The sequence below is a fragment of the Epargyreus clarus genome, unplaced genomic scaffold (assembly GCF_041222505.1).
Source record: "Epargyreus clarus isolate Ecla_fem2 unplaced genomic scaffold, WU_Ecla_fem_2.2 ptg000027l, whole genome shotgun sequence".
NCBI lineage: Eukaryota > Metazoa > Arthropoda > Insecta > Lepidoptera > Hesperiidae > Epargyreus > Epargyreus clarus.
Genome location: NW_027332234.1, coordinates 7,942,252 through 7,962,916, shown reverse-complemented (window position 1 = coordinate 7,962,916; position 20,665 = coordinate 7,942,252). Strand labels below are relative to the sequence as shown.

At 34.7% G+C, this 20,665-nt stretch overlaps 2 protein-coding genes across 2 annotated transcripts in view; one reads left to right on the top strand and one right to left on the bottom strand.

The window, feature by feature from the left end:
- LOC140754173 (cytochrome b5 reductase 4) overlaps window positions 1-20,665 on the top strand; it is a 104,108-nt gene that overhangs the window by 2,079 nt on the left and 81,364 nt on the right. The window lies entirely within an intron of this gene.
- On the bottom strand, window positions 560-14,139 carry LOC140754174 (fatty-acid amide hydrolase 2-B). The gene is made up of 6 exons (XM_073089128.1): window positions 13,751-14,139; window positions 7,955-8,174; window positions 6,932-7,064; window positions 4,944-5,068; window positions 3,574-3,708; window positions 560-2,232 (listed from the first exon to the last, which is right to left on the bottom strand). Exons 1-6 carry the CDS (start codon window positions 13,946-13,948, stop codon window positions 1,457-1,459), a joined length of 1,587 nt encoding a protein of 528 aa, XP_072945229.1. The 5' UTR covers window positions 13,949-14,139; the 3' UTR covers window positions 560-1,456.

The window sequence follows — 20,665 nt, the reverse complement described above, 5'->3', positions numbered from 1 at the left end:
TAACACGTTAATGAAGACATTGTAAATATGTAAACATATTTATTTGTACGTTTAAAGTATATATGTATATGTAAATGTGTATGTGGCATGGTTGGTTTGTCTTCTCAAGGATTACTAAAGCAATTGTTGTAGTGCAGTGTTTTTCAAACCTTACCATAAAATTACCCTCTTATTATGTAAAAAAATTGTTTACCCTTACTTTTATTGTTGCTAACATGTATTTTAATATATAACAATTGAAAAATCTGTAATAACAAATTTATTTGTACTCTCATAATTAGGTGTTTTTGTCTATGGTGAAATATCTGAACAGACTTTAATTAGCATTATGTTTACTCAAATGTGTTTTTTAACTTTTTATGGGGCATCTAGACCGCTCACTATACCTACTTTGAAAAACACTGTTCTAGCAACTCACATTGTTTTGTTGTGTTTGGTATTTCTTAATTATTGTTATATTGTTGTCTATGAATTAAAGATACATTATAGAAAATGTTCAATTTTTTTTTCATATCATGATAATTATAAGGTGCATGCTATATAAATAAAATAACACACATTTAATTTCTGAAATACCAACATATATTTGTGGAAATGTTTCATTTATTCATATTATTGTGAAATGTAAATACTGAAATTCACAGCTATATCTATAAAAATATTCGTATCACATTGATTTTTTGCATGGTATATAAATAAAAGTACTCATTATTAAATTCAGTTAGGTACAATCATATTATGTTTATCTTATAACTATAAATCTTAAAGCAAATGCTAAGTGATGTAAGTAGTTCAAATATTCTATCACACCATCATTAACACAACTTATATATCATTTTACAAAGATAAGTAAATATTTTTATAGTAGACATTTATCTGCATTACATACAAAAACTCTTATCTTAAATAAGGTATGTTATCAAAGATAAAAACTATTAACGATAAACAATTAAAGATCATAGACAAAATACGAGTTCTCCTTACATAAATAGAAATGTATACAGTCTAGTTACATAAAATGCATTCACCCTGTTGTAAAAACAAATTGAAAGAATGCTGCAACATATTTGATCAAGTACACTTAAAGGCGCTTCTCCTGTCGAGCGTGACAATGCCCGCACGCGTGTCATACCAACATCCACTCACAGCTGTCTCTTTCACGCAGTTTCTTTCTGAAGCTCTTTTTCACGCACATAGGCTATGTGCGTGTGCGTATAAAACGATAGGATGCACGTGGCATGCGTGGCAGACGTTATCATGGGCCATAGGACGCTCTTGTCATGCGTGTTTACGAGCGTCCGCATACATGGATACTTCACTACAATTTCTTCGCGACCGGTGCGAATGATAGGAATACATCCTGCTAGGGCAGTACCTACGTCAGTGGGGCATGCGTGCGGGCGTAAACACGCGTGATACAAAAAGTCCTTGTATACAATAAATGTAGGGGAGATATTTATGATTTTTGAGGTTCTACCCACCCACCAAAATATCTGTTAACTTCTTCCGCCACAGCGAGGCACAGCCTGTCATTATTATGATTTGCTATAACTTGGAACCCTAACGGGAGACCTTCCTTGCCCAGCCCTATTGGAATATTAGTTGCCGGCATCCCCAAACAATTTATTATCGAGGTGTAAGAGAAGTTCATGGCTTTGAACAAAGGTTCATTGTGATACGGGGCAGCTGTCGGGTGCGTAGGATATAGGAAGACTCCGTCATCTCCTAACATTTCCTTGAAGTGTGCTTCCAAATCGTCGCGGACCTTAAGAAAGTGTTTATGGCGTTCCCCACCGACTTTCACTCCGCCGTAATCAAATAGAGCCGTAAAGAGTCCTATCAATGTGTTACCAGATAAGCCAAATATGTTCTTAACAATCTCCCAACAAATTTGGCCCGGCGTGTCTTTCTTCATTATAAATGTTCCAAAGGTAGTCTTAGTTTTCATTGTAGCGAACCAAATCGCAAGTGATTTCTTCAGTATCCCGATATTTATCTCTTTGGCCGTTACATTATGTTTTGCGCTAAAGAATCCTATAATTGCCTTCATTGTTTCTACAATGTCTGTGTCAACGTCATCAGCTAGAGGAGCATTGTTGCTAAACTGATAGAAGATTTTTATTTTACTTATGTCTACAGGAGTGTCTAAGTTAAGTTTGCTGCTATTTTCTCCCGACATGATCTTGAGAAGTGGATTCAGGTCTACGGCATGTCTCGTCATGGGTCCAACACCTAGAAATATGAAAATTCGTTTCAGATACAACCAAGTGATGAATACACGCATTTGATTTTGAATACATTTTAAAGTTATTTTTGAGAGCGTCATACCGTTTACCGTTTTATTAATTTTTTTAATTTTAAATTAGAGGAAACTTTTACTTAGATTACTTTTACTTCTAAGACATATTTTCAAAGACATACAATTAGTTATTATTGAAATCTATGTATTTTCGATATATTTTCACTCAAATGCAAATGGTAATCGTAATCAAGCAATCGGATCGTATGTACATTGTACATACGTGGAAGTCGTATGTAGTAGGTGTTTAGCCGAGATAAATAATTACGTAATGATGTTCTACTCGTGACTTGTGGCTGCACTCATTGACTCTAAAGATGATATTTTTCCTTTGCGTTTATAAATATTGTAGGATAAACGAAACAATATTGAAATATCGCTACTGGTCCAGATGCAAATACGCGCTGATTTTAAATGAATCTGCCCACTACATCGTACCGTACCATGACCGGACCGTGCTGTAAACGTGTCAAGCAAATATTCTTTACATTTAACAGTATGAGAATATGTCTTCTAGACTAAACCGTCTCCGAACAAGATCTTTAATACCTACTTTATTACGAAGAGTTATTTATTATTGACTGTCACGTTCCTAGCACGGTCATGGTATAATATGGTATAGCTTACAAATTGATCTATACAATCATGATAAATAATGATCAGCTCCGAATTTTGTGTACTGCTCGACCAAGCCAACTAGACGAATGTCAAACGTGACGTCACTGTGCGTACCGCTGGCAAAAAAAATAATAACTTGTTGTGAAATGTTGATTTATACCCATGAAATGTAAATTTTAATAAATTTCTGTCTAATAGTTTATACTTTAATGTCTGTTACGGAAACTAATGAGTACAAAAAAATAATGTAAAACGTAAAACTCGCAATATCATTGTTCGCTTTCCGCTATGAATAGTCTTATTTTTCCCCATTTTCATGCTCACGGCACAGTCAAAACTTAACAATAAATAACATACTAAATAACAAAGAAACAATAACTATGTACATTCATCGATATGCTACTGATAAAGACGTTATTAGTAGTATATCTATGTGTACATTGATAAAAATAACAACATTAAACAAAAACTATAATCCAGAAATTATTTGTGAATTGTGAGAGTGAGAGTTTAGCTGCGAACAGTACTAGGATGTGATCGGGGCATGATGCGGTACTCAAAGAGGGAGGCGGCATTACACCTGTTCGTCTAGTTGGCTTGGTCGGGTAGTATGTATGAGTTTATGGTATATAGAACAGAGAATTCTTCATATTTACCTAAAAATGAATTTTGAAGTTCTGATTCTGGCATTGGATACTGTCCTCCATTAGACACAACACCTCTTGAAGGCTTGTGCCCATAAATGCCGTTGAAAAATGCTGGCATCCTGATCGAACCTCCTATGTCTGAACCTGTAACAAGTAAATAAATATAAATATTGACCAAATTATATGCGTGAATAATAATAGTTGAATTTTGCCGGAGATGTACAATTTTATACGTAACTTTTTATCATACTATTAGTATCAAGCAGAAATAGGAGTGTCATAGTTAACACTTTTATTTAAGTACGTACCTACAGCGGTTCGGACATAATTCACATAATCATAAATTTTCAATTTTCATTTTCGTTTTCATTTTAATTATCAATGATAAAGCTAGTTAATTGCTACCAAGAAAAACAAAAATCGATTGACAATAAAACAAAAAGGATCTTAACTGTTTTATCTTAGCCAATTTACATAAAGATGGTCTTACCATTGCTGGCTATAGATTAGACTCGTTTAACAACTTAAGCTGTTTCCTACGACATCCAAGGAAAGAGGAAGTGCTATTATTTTTATAATAATATGGGTGTAGCAGACAAGCAAGCAGTCCACCTGATGGTAAGTGGCTACAGCCACCCATGGACATCTGTAATCAACCCTAGATACGATTAAATATTCCTACTCGAGGTCGGCCACAGATGCGCCGCTATCCCTGAGGACTAAGCTAGACGGAAAAGTATGCCTCCCTTACCACACTCTTAAACAAGAATACGGCAGCGCTTAACACTATAGTCCGATTCATAATTAGGTGTCCAAAATGTAAACAAAGGCGTTGACTGATAATAAAATAATAATCTAAATAAATTAAAATCAATTCACATTTTCCAATATTTATATTAACTCAATTTCATTTCATACAGTAATAATAATAAAAAACAAGATTTATGAGAGAAAATTAAATTGTGATAATGGTCACACAATCGGCATCCAACACATTTTTTGTGCCGCCATTTTTAAGTTTCGTAGTTGATATTATTCATTTTTGTGATCGTGATCGAACTCAATTTTTTTCTAGTTTTCTTAGCGCGTTTTTTTAATTGTGTGCAGTTATTAAGTTTTTGTTTTATGTTGAATTTTGTGAAATTTTTCGTTTCTTGTAAATTTGTTAAGGTTTACAATACCTGTAATCGAATTTTGACAATGACATTTCTTTGTTTACACTTTGGACACCTAATTATGAATCAGACTATAGTGTTATGAGGCAGACAATAGGTGTGGCGGTGGTGCCGGAGTCGAACCACTAAGGGTTCTACCTTGATTTACGGAACACCAATATACTGTGTATTAACGAATGTTTAGCCAAGTAAAAGAGAACTAACCCACTCCGAAGATGCTCCCGGCGGCTGCCTGTATACAACCCTCGCCTCCTGACGATCCACCGACTATCCTTGTCGTGTTGTAAGGATTATTGGTCCTTCCATGTATGTGGTTGTGCGTCTCCCACCTAAAATATATATTTTATTTTAAATGAAAAATATATGGTTATATCTTCAAACACATACTCAGGGTCAAAAAAATATAATTTATTAGAATTATGTAGATATGCACCTTTAACCTACAATGGCATAGTAAATGCAAACGAAAAAATTGCAAATGCAAAAAATTGTCAAACTGGCTTATGTACAAAAACCTTTTGAAAATGGAAATTATACAACCTTGACTTTCGTATACCTAATTACTGTATACGCAAATTAAAGTAGTTTTAAAATATAATTATAGTTTAAAACCTAAAAACCACGCTGAAATCGCACAAGGAACTCGATAATCCTGATTCCTGACTATCCTGATGAGGAGAATGGGATAAAATGATTAAAATCGTGTATTGTCATCGGTTCTTGATAATTGTTCAAAATTTTAAATTAATCGGACCTTTCAACCCAGGTAAAAATCGAGTTCAAAGATTCCGTTACATACATACAGGTCAATTTAATAAAAGCGTGGTAAAAAATGAATGCAATAGGTAGATCTGATTCAGACGTATTTTCGCGTGTAGATGATATTGATAATGATATAAAGGTTTGGTATTTATCTCACCGGGTTTGAACACATTAGCCATCGAATGTCACACCGCCATGATAAAATACCTTACATATAGTTATAAGTTTACTGTTTCTTTTATAAAAGATAAGATATATATCTTTATATCACTGCTCGTAATTATATCATAATCCTTTCGCATAAAAAGCTTAAGTACGTATTTATAACTAAGAATGAAGCCGGTTAAAAATGTGGTAAACGTCGTATTAATATTCTATCTACACAAAGAACATTGAAATGTTTTTTTATAATGTGCTATTCATGGCATGTCACAAAAACTTAGAGAATATATTATTAAGGTGTATCATATTTAAATTGCGTTAACTGCGGTAAGGAAAAACCGTTGTTTGTTTTCGGTGTAATAACAAAATATAGTATGTACTTATTTTAACCCGGCCCGAATATTTTACAATACTAGGTATAGATTGAAATAAAATTTGATCCTTACTAATATTATAAATCCGAAAGTTACTCCGTCTTGTCTGTCTGTCTGGTTGTCTTTTCTTCACGCCTAAACCACTGAACCGATTTTAATGAAATATTATACAAAGATAGTCTAAAACCCGAGAAAGGACATAGGATAGTTTTTATTCCGGAAATTCCACGGGAACTAGAGATGGCGATCTAAGATCGATTATTCGGAGAATCGACCAAAAAGTCGATTATTTTAATCGATATAAAAAGTAAGGATTGAATCGTAAACTATGCATTTGATCAAGTGATGATCTTTAGCAAAGTTGTTGTCCATGAGCCCACGAAGGTTTCAAAGTTGGTACGACCCATTTTCGCCAGATAGCGCAACTGTCATTCCAATGAAGGTAAGAATTTTCAGTTTTATGTATGTTGTCATATTATGTTCTTTTAAACGCGGGCGAAGCCGCGGGCAAAACTAGTATTAAATATGTAAACAAGATTGTCGTTTCATAACCATGACCTTAATAGTAGTTTGTCGAAACAAAAGGTTATTTGTACTAAAATAAATAACTAATTATATGCAACAGCAAGTTAAATAAATGCTCGTAAAATAGTGTTTATGTCACTATGTTATGTTTTGAAAAGATAGACTATATTACTTAACATTACCTCACTTAGTTATCAGGAATAGCAATGCCTTTATAATCAACATTTGGTAAGTTTAAATTACATCTGGTGAGTCTGCTTTTTGGAGTTGGTTACAAAAATATTTATCAAAGGGACAGTTATAATTTGAACCTAGGCTGACAGTATGTCCATTTGCTTTTATTAAATTCTATTTAATTAAAATCCTTACCACATGCACAGTTCTGGTACATTTGTGAGACCAATGATGATAGCACCCTTGTCACGTAAATGCCTGATTGAGTCTGCATCTTCGTCGGCGATCACGTCTTTACGAAGCACTACGCCAGCAGTGTGGTGCAGACCTAAAGAAAAGAGCAGGGAATTGGTTTATTATTTAATATCCGGCTCGAAGGACCAAAATTTGCAGCACTCGCACTCGTAGGACCGCAATGTGTAAGTCGATTCTAAAGGACCTACTTGTTCAATATGACATCAAACGACTGCGACAAATGTCCGCAAGAAAACATAAATTAAAATCCGACTTCATGAAGATTATTAATTTATTATCCTCAAACAGCTGAACAGATTACCTTTATTCATAGCTAAGAACAATCTTGACCAAGTTACATTTCAAACAAAAGTAGCTAAATTAAAATCGATTCATTCCTTTAGAAACAATAATGCAACACAGAGGTAAATTAATAATATCCCTATTATTACGATGAGGCTTAAAATAAGTACTGATAGACAGGATATATTTTCAGTTAAAATAAGCTGTACTAAATATAAATAACTCCTAAAAATAATACAGCAGTAGTACCTAAGTATAACTTTGCCTACCTACAGCATCATATAACAGGAAAACGAAGTAATTTTATTCCATGGTGGCTACCCACTGCTGATATATTTTATATGCGATTACGCAAGTTACAGAAAAAACCTCATTTTGTCCTATATTTATCATCATATATAAAATATCGGTTGATAAACAAAACGAAAAGTACTGAACTGCTTTATCTTGTGATATAATGTTAATTAGTCTACTAAAAAGTTGCATGGCTTGAAATGGTCCGAGGACGCAAAAGCCGACATTCGTCCACAAACAATAATATTAACACTATCAAGCTAAAATAGCTTAACAAATATAAAACAAAGTATGTAAATAGGTTTTCAAGCTAAAGAGAAAAATGTTCTTAACCATTGCATCTTAACTCTATTCATATAGGGCTATGATACTTATTATTATAGTTACCTTTAACAGCGATACAGTCCTTCGTAGTAAAAGGGACGCCAAGAAAAGGCTTCTCCCGTTCTATCTGTTGTACTGTGTTCGTTCCGCTGCGTACGAGTTCATCGGCCTCACGGGCTTCCTTCATGGCCAGTTCGAAACGATCCTCAACGAAGCAATTGAGAACTGAGTTCACGTCTTTTATTCGACGAATACATGCTTCCAGCACCTCCACACTCGACGTCTGAAATTTAAATTGGTTTAATTAAATTGTGCTTCAGTGTTATCTAGTTGGTACTTTTTTTGAAGAATAATCGTATTTCTTACAAAATATCCAGTGGGAGGTACTGTTCAGGAAGGGTATAGGTTAAGGCGACAATTTTTCTTATTTCTCAGGCATATGTAAAACATTGGAAACCGCTGCTCATGAAACAATTTCGGGTGAGAGCCCCACGATGTCCCAAATGCCAATGAAAATATAGCATTTGTCGCATTTTATTATTGTCTTTCATATAAGTAATACTATTGCATTAAATATATCACCATGATATAGAATATAATATGGGTGGCAACTGGCAGTTGTCTAGTCTTACCTCTAATTTACATAAAACATACCACGCAGTACAAGCATACAAAATTAACATTTGCTTTATAAGGAGTTATTCGCATAAAAACAGCACTAATAACAAGTTTTATTACTTAAATTTAGTTTAGTATTTCCTGCTAAAATTATTTTTGTGTGAATATTTGTTTTTATTGACACATGTTGATATAAATACAAAGGTTTTATTCAAAACGTTTTCCCTTCCTGATAACTTGATACCTTTGTTCTAATAGGTATTCAGGTAGGTTGTAGATAGGTTTTTTAGGTTTGTAGGTAGGTTTTTTATGTTTTTAATTACGTACATTTTATTTCTTGTTTGTACGCACGACGTACATACTCGAAAATGTACATAAATATTTGTCTAACTTGTGTCAATCGAATTTAACAACTTTTTCAATTTTGAATTTAGCTCTTGTTTCTTATTGTGATTGTAACAAATGTACCACAATTGCTATAGGTATATTATCAATATAACTACAATATTTGAAAATATAAAAGAAAACTCAGAATAAATTAATAATTAGGTACTCCGAGAGTGAAATACCTAATATTATAAATTACTCACTCACTTTATCATGGACCTATAAAATTCAAACTGCAACTGAGTGCTTATCGCAGTTTCGTGCTGCATAAAAATACTCGTTAGTCAATTCATTTATTTAAAACATTAATGCAGCAATAACGCTCGGAATGTTTATGTATATTTTTCATACCAAAAATAGGTTCGCATTATTACGTAGTCTAGAAAAATACAATGAATGGAAAACTTTATTTTTATTCACCTACCTCTAATAGAGCAATAATGATCTTAACTCTTTACTCTTACGTTTAGAATCTAGAGGACTGCTATGAATGGAAAGCTTTATTTTTATTTACCTATCCTATTGTTAAATAACAAAGTCTCTGCTTAGGTGACTAGCGCAGGAAAAAGTACTAAATAATATTGTTTTTACCCGTCAGAGCTATTTGCATTTTTTGCAAAAGATAATCGGTTGACAAACAACTGAAAAAACCCACTATTATATATTTTAATTTTTCGCTTATCCATTGGATAAAACCAACTGAAATTGTCATATTTTGCTTAAAAAGTTAAATTTCCTGCAAAAAAGTAAAAGTATGATTAAAATAATATTGTTTTAAGCGATGGTAGTAACCCCCCAGGTAGGTTACTCTTTATTCATTAACGGGGGAAACAATTTCCAGTTATGTATTGTAAGTCTTGGCGTGAGCTAAGCTACTCGTAATTACCTACTGCACTTGACCCGCTTTCATTGAACTAACGTACCTTAGGTACCTTGTATACCATTCATTTTCATTTTACTCAGTTATGCAAGAGAAAGCGATTTTGTCTATGTAATACTCGTATATACGTCCATGGATTTTTTTATAATTTAATACGTCAAATAACGAAACCAACACCGATGAAGAAAAAAACGCTCTTCTTGTCCCGAATTTGAAAACAATAAGCAAGGACTACGTTACCAAATTCCGGTAACGCACGCAGTACTGTAAGGTTTCAACACTTTTTCCCCTAATATAACTTTATCATTTATTAGTGATTAAATACATAAAAGATTAACCTATATTGGTAAGGGGGACATACTTTTCCGAGGCGTTCCAGCTTAGTCCTCAGGGATAGCAGCGCATCTGTGGCCGACATTCGATCGGAATAGCTAATCCTATCTAGGGTTGATTACACATGTCAATGAGCGGCAGTAGCCATTTACCGTCAGGTCACAGTACAATCTACTGTGGTCAGGTGGACAGCATACACGTCTGCTACTCTACGACTTAAGGAGGTCACATGACATGACACGTACTTGTGAGTTGACGTAACAAAAATGGACACAAATTCGACATTAAAACGCTTCACTTAAATGCGACCATGTTACAATCTGACCGCGCCAAAACTACTTTCACTTTAATAAAACAAATATAGACACAAAAGGCCTTAAATAAACAGCGGCGAAAAGATCGAACACACTTAAGAAAGAGCAATACTTTAGTAAAAGTAAGGTCGATTACGATGGATGTAAATTTTAACATTTTTCGAAAACTCGTAAAATGTCTCGCATCAAATATTTATTTATGATGTTAAATTATATATTTAACGAGCACGTTTTATGGTTATCTACATATAATTGTGCACATAAATCTAACTATAAATGCACAATCATTTAAGTATCCACAGTTTAATAACAATAATAAAATGTATAATATAATAACCATAATATAAATTTAAACCATTTAGAAATAGGAACATTATGTAGACTGATCGTGTGTTTTAATATATTAGAATGGTTTTGGTTCCACCCATTACATAATATTTTTTAATAAATAATCAATATTTTGCCTACCACAGAACGAAATTTAACAATTTCTGCCTTCTAAAAATTTACAAGTTTTAATGTTTGGTTGGCAAACATTCGATAGTTTTATTATGAATAAAAAGCGATAGCAGTAGCAATCAGTAGGTAATCAGCGGTTTAATTAAATAGTACAAATTTGATAAATGTCGTCATGCAGGATGGCACGCCCTTAACAAGGTTTAAATTTTGAGTCCTTGAAAGAAGATCATGGTACCCTTTTTTTAGAGAAAATTATAATTTATACATATGCAACGTAATCCTTATATGACGATCTTTTTTTCGCCGGCTCATAATATTATGGACATATTTTATTTCTCTAATGTGATCGGTCGGCAAGATGCCTTCCTCCCTATTAGCAAAAAGTAACTAAGAATAAAAGCAAACTGAAATACCAAATCGATGCAGCCGATTACAAATTATTGTACTTATACTATCTAAGGAAATCCAATATTTGTTCGTTTTATAGTCTACAATGTCTTGCAAACAACTCCTGAGTCATGTTTTACAGGAAAATGGTCCACGTGGTCAAATCCTTGTCAGCTAGCAGATAATACTTTGTATGTAGGTACACGTATATACGATGTATGAAATGAGAACAAGTTTGATATGCACTTGAAAGCTAGAACGTACGGAGTGGGTTAATGCAACACTGGAATCTCACATCTAATTTAATAGAAATTTACACAAGTGTCAATAGAGGGCAATTGATCTCACAAGCCAATAATCAACGTCTGAGTCGTCCGAACTGAATCTGAACGACTCCATTCCACACAGAATGAATCATTTAATAATTTAACTTAAAATATCATCCTTTAATATCAGCTTTTCTTTCGATTATAATAACGAAAGTATAAATTAACAAAGAAATAATAAACTTTATTTTTTTCAGGGTAAAGTGAACATATTGTTTTCTTAGAAGTCTTAGGGCTCGAACACAAAACTGCGATGCGACGCGATGCGAATTCGCAACGCAGAAAATTGCGATGCGAATTGCTGCGATGCGATATCGTGCGGCGTAGCGTCTCTCAGGGTGACCAACAACAACAACCACTGTGCGATGCGAATCAATTCGCAAGTTCTTGCGATGCGTCGAGGGAGCTCGCAGATTTTTGCGATGCGACGTCGCATCGCAGTTTTGTGTACGAACCCTTAAACTGTTTTGTACATGTATCGATGTAATTCGAATGCCTTTGGTCACGACATGCACGGAAAGGTTTCCTATGAATAAATGAAACAATAAACAAACGCTTATGAGTTCACACTACGATTTTTAAACAGGCATAAAAATACCCAAACCCACAACACTACCCACAGCTTAGGCCTCAGGGGTAGCAGCGCATCTGGCCGACCTCAGGTAGGAATATCTAATCCTATCTGGGGTTGATAACAGATGTCCATGGGCGGCAGTAGCCACTTACCATCAGGTGGACTGTATGCTCGTCTGCTACTCCTATATTATAAACAAAAGTATTAAAATTCTTTATTTATATGCTGATTGCATGAATTCGCCTAAACTTGTTTGAATGAATCCGTCAGTCTGATGTAAATTTGGATTCCTCCGCGCAGCAGACCGTTGTAATGACCATAACGTGGTTTTGTTATTCACGTTCATAATAAATAGCAATTTTTAGTCAGATAACAGGTTAGGCAGTTCTCTGTAGCTGTAGTTGCGATCATCCAGTAACTGCCATTATAGTTGTGTCGGAGTCATTGTGCCTATTAGGTGACTGGTAAGATCTATTAACTATTGTGGAGGCGTTTGCCCGGATTAGATCTAACAAAAGCCGTAAAGTTATTGTTGTAGTCGTTCGGACGGATAAGTGGAACTGCTTACAAGCGGAAAGGATAGAAGGCTGACTAGGTAACACTAGCGAAAGCCATAAAATATTAACATCGGAGGGACCCGGCGGACTAGATTTTCCTTTTTTATTGTCAGTTCGAGTTACTGTTTCTAGCTAGGCTTCCTAATCTCCAGAATGGTAATTGGAGACACGCGTAATTTAGATAACACGCATAATATTTTCATATCATTATCAATAGCGTGGTGGAATTGTTAAATATTGGAGAGATAGATATGGTGTAGAAACAGTCACATTAAAAAATTTTGTTTTTTAACAGTCTGGTTGGTTACTTACGAAAGTAAACTATATTGTCGAGACATTTAGGTAAAATATTACTCACAGGATATTATAGATGTTTTTAATGGCTGGAAAACACCCACAAATTTAACGATTGTTGCCATTATACCTTTGAATCGAGACTGACTATTTAACGCTTCGGAAGGTTTGAAGCACGGAATCTCAATTTGCCTTAAATGGCATCCGCGCCAAACCACTTTGTTGCTTGACTTCTCGGATCACTTGGAAGTCTTGCAACCCGTCAGTGCTACGTAGAATTATTATTTTGGTTTCTAAGTCTAGTGTACTTTATAAAAAGACATAATGTTCTAATTTAGCTAAGTGAGAAAAAGTAGTAGTTTTTTTACAGCGTCTAAAATGTACACTTTCCTTAACATAATGCCGTCTATGTAAATAATGTTAATGTTATGCAAACATAAATTAATTTAATACAATTAATGTTATGCAAAACAAAATTAATTATTTCCACTCTATTTCAGGGAAAGTATATAATTTTGTTACTACAAAAATGTATAGTTTTATTTGTACAAAAATGTATAGGTGTATTTTACATTTTTACTAAAATTGACAACCCTTATCCTAAACATTCAACTGTTGCCTGTTCCTGACGCACAAAAATGACGACACACTGTGACTCATACTTATTGCAATAAAATTTTCAAGTAGTTTCATAATAGGACAACGAAAAGTATATTTTCAGTATACATACCTCCTTGTTTCTTATTCTCCTAGCAACTTCAATAGCCGGTTGTTTCAGGATATCGTCAGTTATGGGCGGAATCTTCTCACCTCCGCTTCCATAGTAAAAACTGAAGAAAAACCTTGCAATCTTCCCGAGAATTAATCTCAGCACATGAAGCACTCTCAATTTTAGCGGGATCGAACTACTCATTATCTCAGTAGTCATGTTTACCTTATTATTTTAAAACACGTCTATTAATACGTTTAGTGTTCACATGGGCGCGGTGTTAACGAGTTACGAAACTTTAATACGAATCGTGTGTCAATTTACGATTAACGTTTGAATCGCGAGCACAACGTACACTTCACATCAACTCATTGAGTTGAGTGGAGGTCTGTGGAACAATGCGCGATGCACGCTCCGTTCAGCCGGCCGGTATGCGTCACACAACATCGCTGTCTCACTCGCGTACGTGCTAGTCACGAAACGCGCCCGTAGCGACGGCGGCCTCCGCGTCCTACGGTGATAGGCAGAACTATCACCGCTACAGATACACAGCGATGCGGATTACTAACTAAATGAGTTGATTTGTAAACAATCCGAACTCCTCAATCGCTGTATCAACTCTGAATGTAGATTATACGAAAATCGACAAGATAACGAGCCGCCGTCACCTAACTCGTTTATCAACTTTTTATCATTCAAACTGTATCATCGTGACTTCATAAAGACCTTCAGTTCGGTTATCGAATCCAATACAATGAAGCTTTGATAAAATACACCAAGCTTTATACTACATATATGAATGTTGACCCAATTTTAGAAAAACATGATGCGAAGAGCATCGATCATGTTTGTAGGGCAATCGACAAAGTATTTTGCTGACTATAAAAGTTTGTTCTAGGTTCTGGCAAAGTAAATATCAAATTGTTCATGAAAAATAGTCACAGTAGAATATTGATGTTAGAAGCATAGCTGTAGGTACATGTAACTATGAGAGGGATTTTTTCTTCAAGAACTTATACGGTCTTTAAATGTACATTTAAAGATTTTTATTAGTGGGTTCTTTTTATTTACTCTTTCAATCGCGACTCTATCAACGCGTAATCAGTTGGCTGAATTTTCACTTTCATAAAATTAGGCCTCGTAAGTTGCTAAGTAGAACAGTAGTCAGAAAATTAATAAGATAATGTAGTTATGCCATTGACTTAGATTTTTTCGACGAGTTAAGCAGTATATAAGGTAAACGTGAAATTTAATTCAAAAGTTTTGTCCAGCATAGCTCTACAACCGGCGAAGTATCGATTTTGACTACTAAAATATTTCTACTAGTCTAGGCACTTTAGGCGTCCAGTTAAGTTTAACTAGGGCTGTCTCACCTCTTGACCTATTAAGTTTGTTAAGTACCTACTGTTAAAATAGTTCGATGTAACTGATCCTTGATGTGATTGAATCCTGATAACTGATCCAGTGATAGTGTAGTGGTTAAGAAACTCGGCCTCTTGATCGAGGCTCAAATCCCATGCACGCACTTCAGATTTTTCACAGTTATGTTCGGTTTAGAATTCAATTATCACTTGTTTAAACTGTGACGGAAAATATTGTGAGAAAACCTGCATACCAGAGAGATCTTATAAAAAAGTTCTCGAAGGTATGTGAAGTCTACCAATACCAGCACTTGACCAGCGCGATTGACTACGTCCTAATCCTTATCATTCTGAGAGTAGACCCGTGTCCTGCAGTGGGATAGTGATTGGTTGTTAATGATGCGCCTTTAATGTAAGTCCTTTGATATTTAAAAGTATTTAAAGCAGTCATAAGAGATAGATATACGTTATATAACATAAGAAAAAAAATATTACAGTCTTAAGAGATATACGTCATATAACAAGAAAAATAAGTAAATTCCTAGTATTTGAGATTTAAAACAAAACCAGTTTTTATAACCAGATTTTTGTCTGCGGCACCCAGCCTAGGTGACCTTTGTTGTACAACTGTATACTGTTATTGACTGCTATTTTATCAGTGATAACAACCGGAACATATTTCATGTCATGCTCTTGAAATACGGAATAGGGATGGCGATTCTTGCCGATAAATATCGATTCTTGAATCGATTCGAATCGAAGTAGGATAATTTGATCCAAAAAATTCGAGGCCCAAAGAATCGATCCTCCAAAAATCAATCTTCGGTCCTTTCAGGAGAAAAGAGTGAAGAAAGCGAAAAAATGGTCATCATAATCCAACAAGCATATCCGATATCCTAAAATACGTATCCGACAGCAAAAAAATGTCTATAACAAATTCAACTAACTTCGAAAAAATCGACTTTCGATTTTCTAGGATGAAAGATCGATTCACTGAATCGATCCATTACAGGAGATATGTTAAAATAATTGATTTTTTTAGCCCAAAAGATTTTTCTTTAATTAATCGATCTCAAATCGCCATCCTTAATACGGAAACCACTTTACAAATTATATTACGTTACGGATTTACGGTTTTTATCATAGGAAATACTGAAATTAATATAAATGTAGAGTTTATAGAAAAGTTAAGCGTACTTTTTTTTTAACTCCTTCAACTCTTTCAAATTCCACCAAAGTGCCGCCAAATATATGTGATATGATAATTATGGATTAAAAAGATCTAAAATTCGAAGTTGGACCATGTTATTTGTGATACCGAAATTCATACCGGGCTCCAAGACTCATATTAGCTACTTTTTGACCACTTATAGCCACTTTGGAGCATAAAGTTAAAATATATAAAGCTGATACATGCCTAAATAAAGGACCTATTATTCTTTTATTATGCAGAATAAAAATGTATAAACATACAGTTTCAAAAAGCTCGTAAGATAAATTAAAACAACGAACAAACGACAGGAAAATATGAGTCATAAAAAAAGTCATTTGCAAGCCATTAACCTGTTCTAAAGTGCTCATTTCATGCATACTCTACCCCTTTGCTTTGACAAAGACTATAACACAGGTATTAAAAAGGCGGATACATACAGCTGAATAGGGTACTACCGCAGTTATTTCTATGTTCATTTTGTTGCGTAATATAGACAGTCGAACATAGAACCTCCTTGTTTGAAGTCGGTTAAAAACAGTAGACGAATGCAATGTAATTCTATACCATGATGATTTTAAGACGTTAAGAATTTATGTTTTTGTCTTAATAAGTGCTAAAACACATAATATATAAGTTATGATGTCACACGCTAGGCCGAAATAGGTGTGACGGTGGTCCCTCTGAAATATTTAGTACAATATTCGCTGATAAAATATATTATATTCTCCTTTATTATTTATTTAATATTTCAGAATATAACAAAGCAATACTTACTAGTATAAACGTAGACATCATTAAAGGTAAGCGGCTCTGGAGTTTAGACCTTACCTTTGTCCTTTGTACACATATGTCATATAAGTACTACTGCATAGGTAGTTATTATACTTATACAAGATCATAAAATCAGCGTATATAATATGTAATATTAAGTCGAGCTTATTCATCACGTGGTATTTACTCCAGTATACGAGTAATTATCCCACGTGTATGACATGGTATTTACCTATACAAGTTAACAATTTGGACTAGGATACTGTTAGGACTGTTTATTTTGGAAAATGAGTTTGTCTCGCGTAGTAAGTACTGTAGTAAGTCAATAAACTGCAATGTAATAAAACGCTACTTCAATACAAATTAGAGAAAGTATTGTAGCAACATAGACCAAAATATTACAGGTAATCAAACTAAAGACTATATTATTATTACCTAAAAAAAAGTAATAATTAATAAACTTGTTTTCAAAAATTTAAATACTGCATGAAGTAAAAGTTATTGCGTTTCTGGAACGTAGTTTGGTGGACTTGCGGAAGTGCGTCTAGATTTAGAAAACCTACATACACGACAGAGAATTAAAAAATGTTCTTGTAAATGTGTGAAATCTACCAATATGCACTTGGCAAGCGTGGACTATCCTAACTTAACCTAAACCTTTCTTACTCTTAGAGAGGACATGTGCTCAGTTGTGGATTCAAAATCTATTGGTGTCGATGAAGTAGAAAATAAAAATACAGCACCAAGTTCACTTGAGATGTATTTTTATTATTTGTATTGTAATATAAATAAATATTATGAACAAGCCCTAGATGGTGAACTTGATAACAATTTCATTACTTTAAGTGTTTATGTTTGAAGGCTAAAATTATTAATATGAGGCGATTGATACTGAGCTTTTACACAAAAAATATTTTAAAACTAGGCATACGAAGAAATAGGTACAATAACTCTCTATCTTTCTAGTAAAGATGTTAAAAGCTATAGAAAGTAGCAACCTTTATTAACTTAACATTGTCAACTATAGTATTATACACACCTATTTCTGCCTCATAACAGCAGCTGCTGTGTTCTGGTTTGGAGGGTGTGGTAAGAGAGACATACTTTTCCGGGGCGTTCCAGCTTAGTCCTCAGGAGTAGCGGTGCATCTGTGGCCGATGTCAGTTAGGAATATCTAATGCTATCTGGGGTTGATTACAGATGTCCATGAGCGACAGTACCAACTTACCATCAGGTGGACTGCATGCTCGTCTGCTACTCCAATATTTGAATAGAGTTTGTAAGTTAGTACTCTAACGTAGACCATAAAATTGAACTATTAAGTACGTAAGTACTCTACTACTTCATTAGACATAGCCCAATTTTATTACACATTTATAGTAACTCTAATGTGTATATGTATATATAATATGCCAATGTATTTTACACATAAATTGTTGGTAATGTTACATAAATGGAGTTATATTAATTTATTTTGTTCGATTAAAAAAATTATGAACTAGGTACCTATAGTTCAAAATACAGGTCCTCGTATCTACCTACCTATATATAATATGTACAACAACTATGTTAAAATGGGTGTACGGAAATATACCGTAGAAGCGTTTGTAACAAATAGGCCCAAGTATGAAGGGTGTGGGGAGTGTAGATAATGGAAAATTGCCCTATTATCCCAGGAGGGATATTGCTTTGACTTTTTATACCCACTCTCGTCAATGAGGACCGGTGGCTATTAAGAAAAACGAAGTAGAATTGGAGAGGCCGACCGGGGAAAATAAACGATCAGATGGTTTTGAAGGCTGTATTTTTAAAAGCTTTTATTTAACTTGCTTTGTTAGTTCCTTTGTATGTGAGGGTCAAAACTGGCAAGTGAATTTTCAACCAGGTAACCCCTTTTTTGTTGACGAGGGGGAAACCTTCAAAAGGTATCCGATGCCATAGGAGTGACGCCGGGTTATGTGGGAATTTTACTGCACTAAAACCCCCCGGTGGACGTCCTCGGCGTTTGGTGGAGAACTCCGGGATCTCCAAACGGAACACAACCGGAGTCCTCCTAACGCGATGCCCTTCTATCGGGCTCTGCCCTGGTGGGAGCAATTTACGTTCCTCTCACATCCCCTGGTGATTACAGCGATATGCGACTACACAAATCGCTGTCCTTCCCGGGCTCGCTTCCTGGACGGTTTGAGCTCCCACTCTTGCCGCCCGCAACCCCGGAAGCACCTTTTAGTCGCCTCTTACGAACGGCAGGGTATACCGTAGCCCTAATCTGGTATCGGTACTACAGGGACAAAACCAGTTAACCCCTACCAATTAAACTGCAAAATTTGCTTTGGATATCACTATGCATTATTAACTTAGTAACGTCAGACTAAATGCAATATAGCAGGCGCCCCAAGATAGCAGATCAATTATTATTATTTACGTATTAAATATAAAACGTCGTTTGTGTGTTTTTCTTCCAGGGAAATAATATTTTCGATAAAATTTCAGCCTTTTTACCATATTTTCTATGCATTTCTATCTTTTATATTGCACAAGCAAAATATATTTTATTTTATTTTACTCTACTCTACTCTACTCTACTCTACTCTATTCTATTCTATTCTATTCTATTCTATTTTATTTCATTTTTCTAAACAAACACGATGATGAATGTATGAATGTCTAAAGAAGACAAGAAACCAGAAATGAATACCAAGATATTGCTCGGTATACTTAGGAATACAAAGAAAATCTAAGTTACTGCTTCTATTTTCTAAGTTTGCATTGTTACACATAGCAACCACGACTCAACGTTGCGGAGTCACTAGTATCACACTTCATGCTTTATGCTTCACCACAAAGAAATAACCGAATACTTTTGAAGTTATACTTCTTTTGGAGCATTCGGGAAAGTGACGAGAGTGAATTTTTCAAACATGATGAAATCGATGCCACAAAGTTAGCTAGTATATATTGTAAGTTGTGGAGAAATTATCATTTTTAGATCACGATACCTGTCGTGTCGTGTCGTATCATTTTAAAATATTTTTGTTATTTTATAATACTCGTAGTTTCACTTTTTCCGCGCCTATACTTGATACTCATTTCATCTGTAATAAACCATGTTTAGAATTTGAGTTTTACCTAAACTTGGCCGCAGACGTTACAACTCCAGAGGACTGTTGGAATTTCTAATGTAACTGTCTTTGCTATACCACATCTATCAAAGCAGAACACAACAACGCTTACCTAATACTACTGTTGTGCTGTTATCGCTGTCGCACTGCTTAGGGTTTCACCACCTGAAATAATCCAACACAAATAGACAGTTGCATTGTGCACGTCAGTTCTGTGAATATGTGGATGAATATATGCTCGTGTGATACATACGTGCGTATGCGTGTGGCCTGTTCGTTGATTGGTACGGGATGCACGTCATTGGTTTGCCCAACATGTTGATTGCTTCGGGCAAACACACTACGATACGACTAGTTTTTTTAGGATTCCGTACGCAAAGGGTAAAAAGCTAACTCTTTTACCTACTAAGCCACCGCTGTCTGTCCGTCTATCACAGGGCTCTATTTCTTAAATCGTAAGGTGTTTAAA

Bases quoted from the DNA above. Each gene is read 5' to 3' on its own strand.
- LOC140754174 (XM_073089128.1), bottom strand. From the start codon at position 13,948: ATGACTACTGAGATAATGAGTAGTTCGATCCCGCTAAAATTGAGAGTG. The intron at 7,065-7,954 runs GTAACTATAATA...TCTTTTCTTTAG, and splicing joins GGACTGTATCGCTGTTAAAG to GTCTGCACCACACTGCTGGC. The intron at 2,233-3,573 runs GTAAATATGAAG...TCATATTTCTAG, and splicing joins ACTTCAAAATTCATTTTTAG to GTGTTGGACCCATGACGAGA.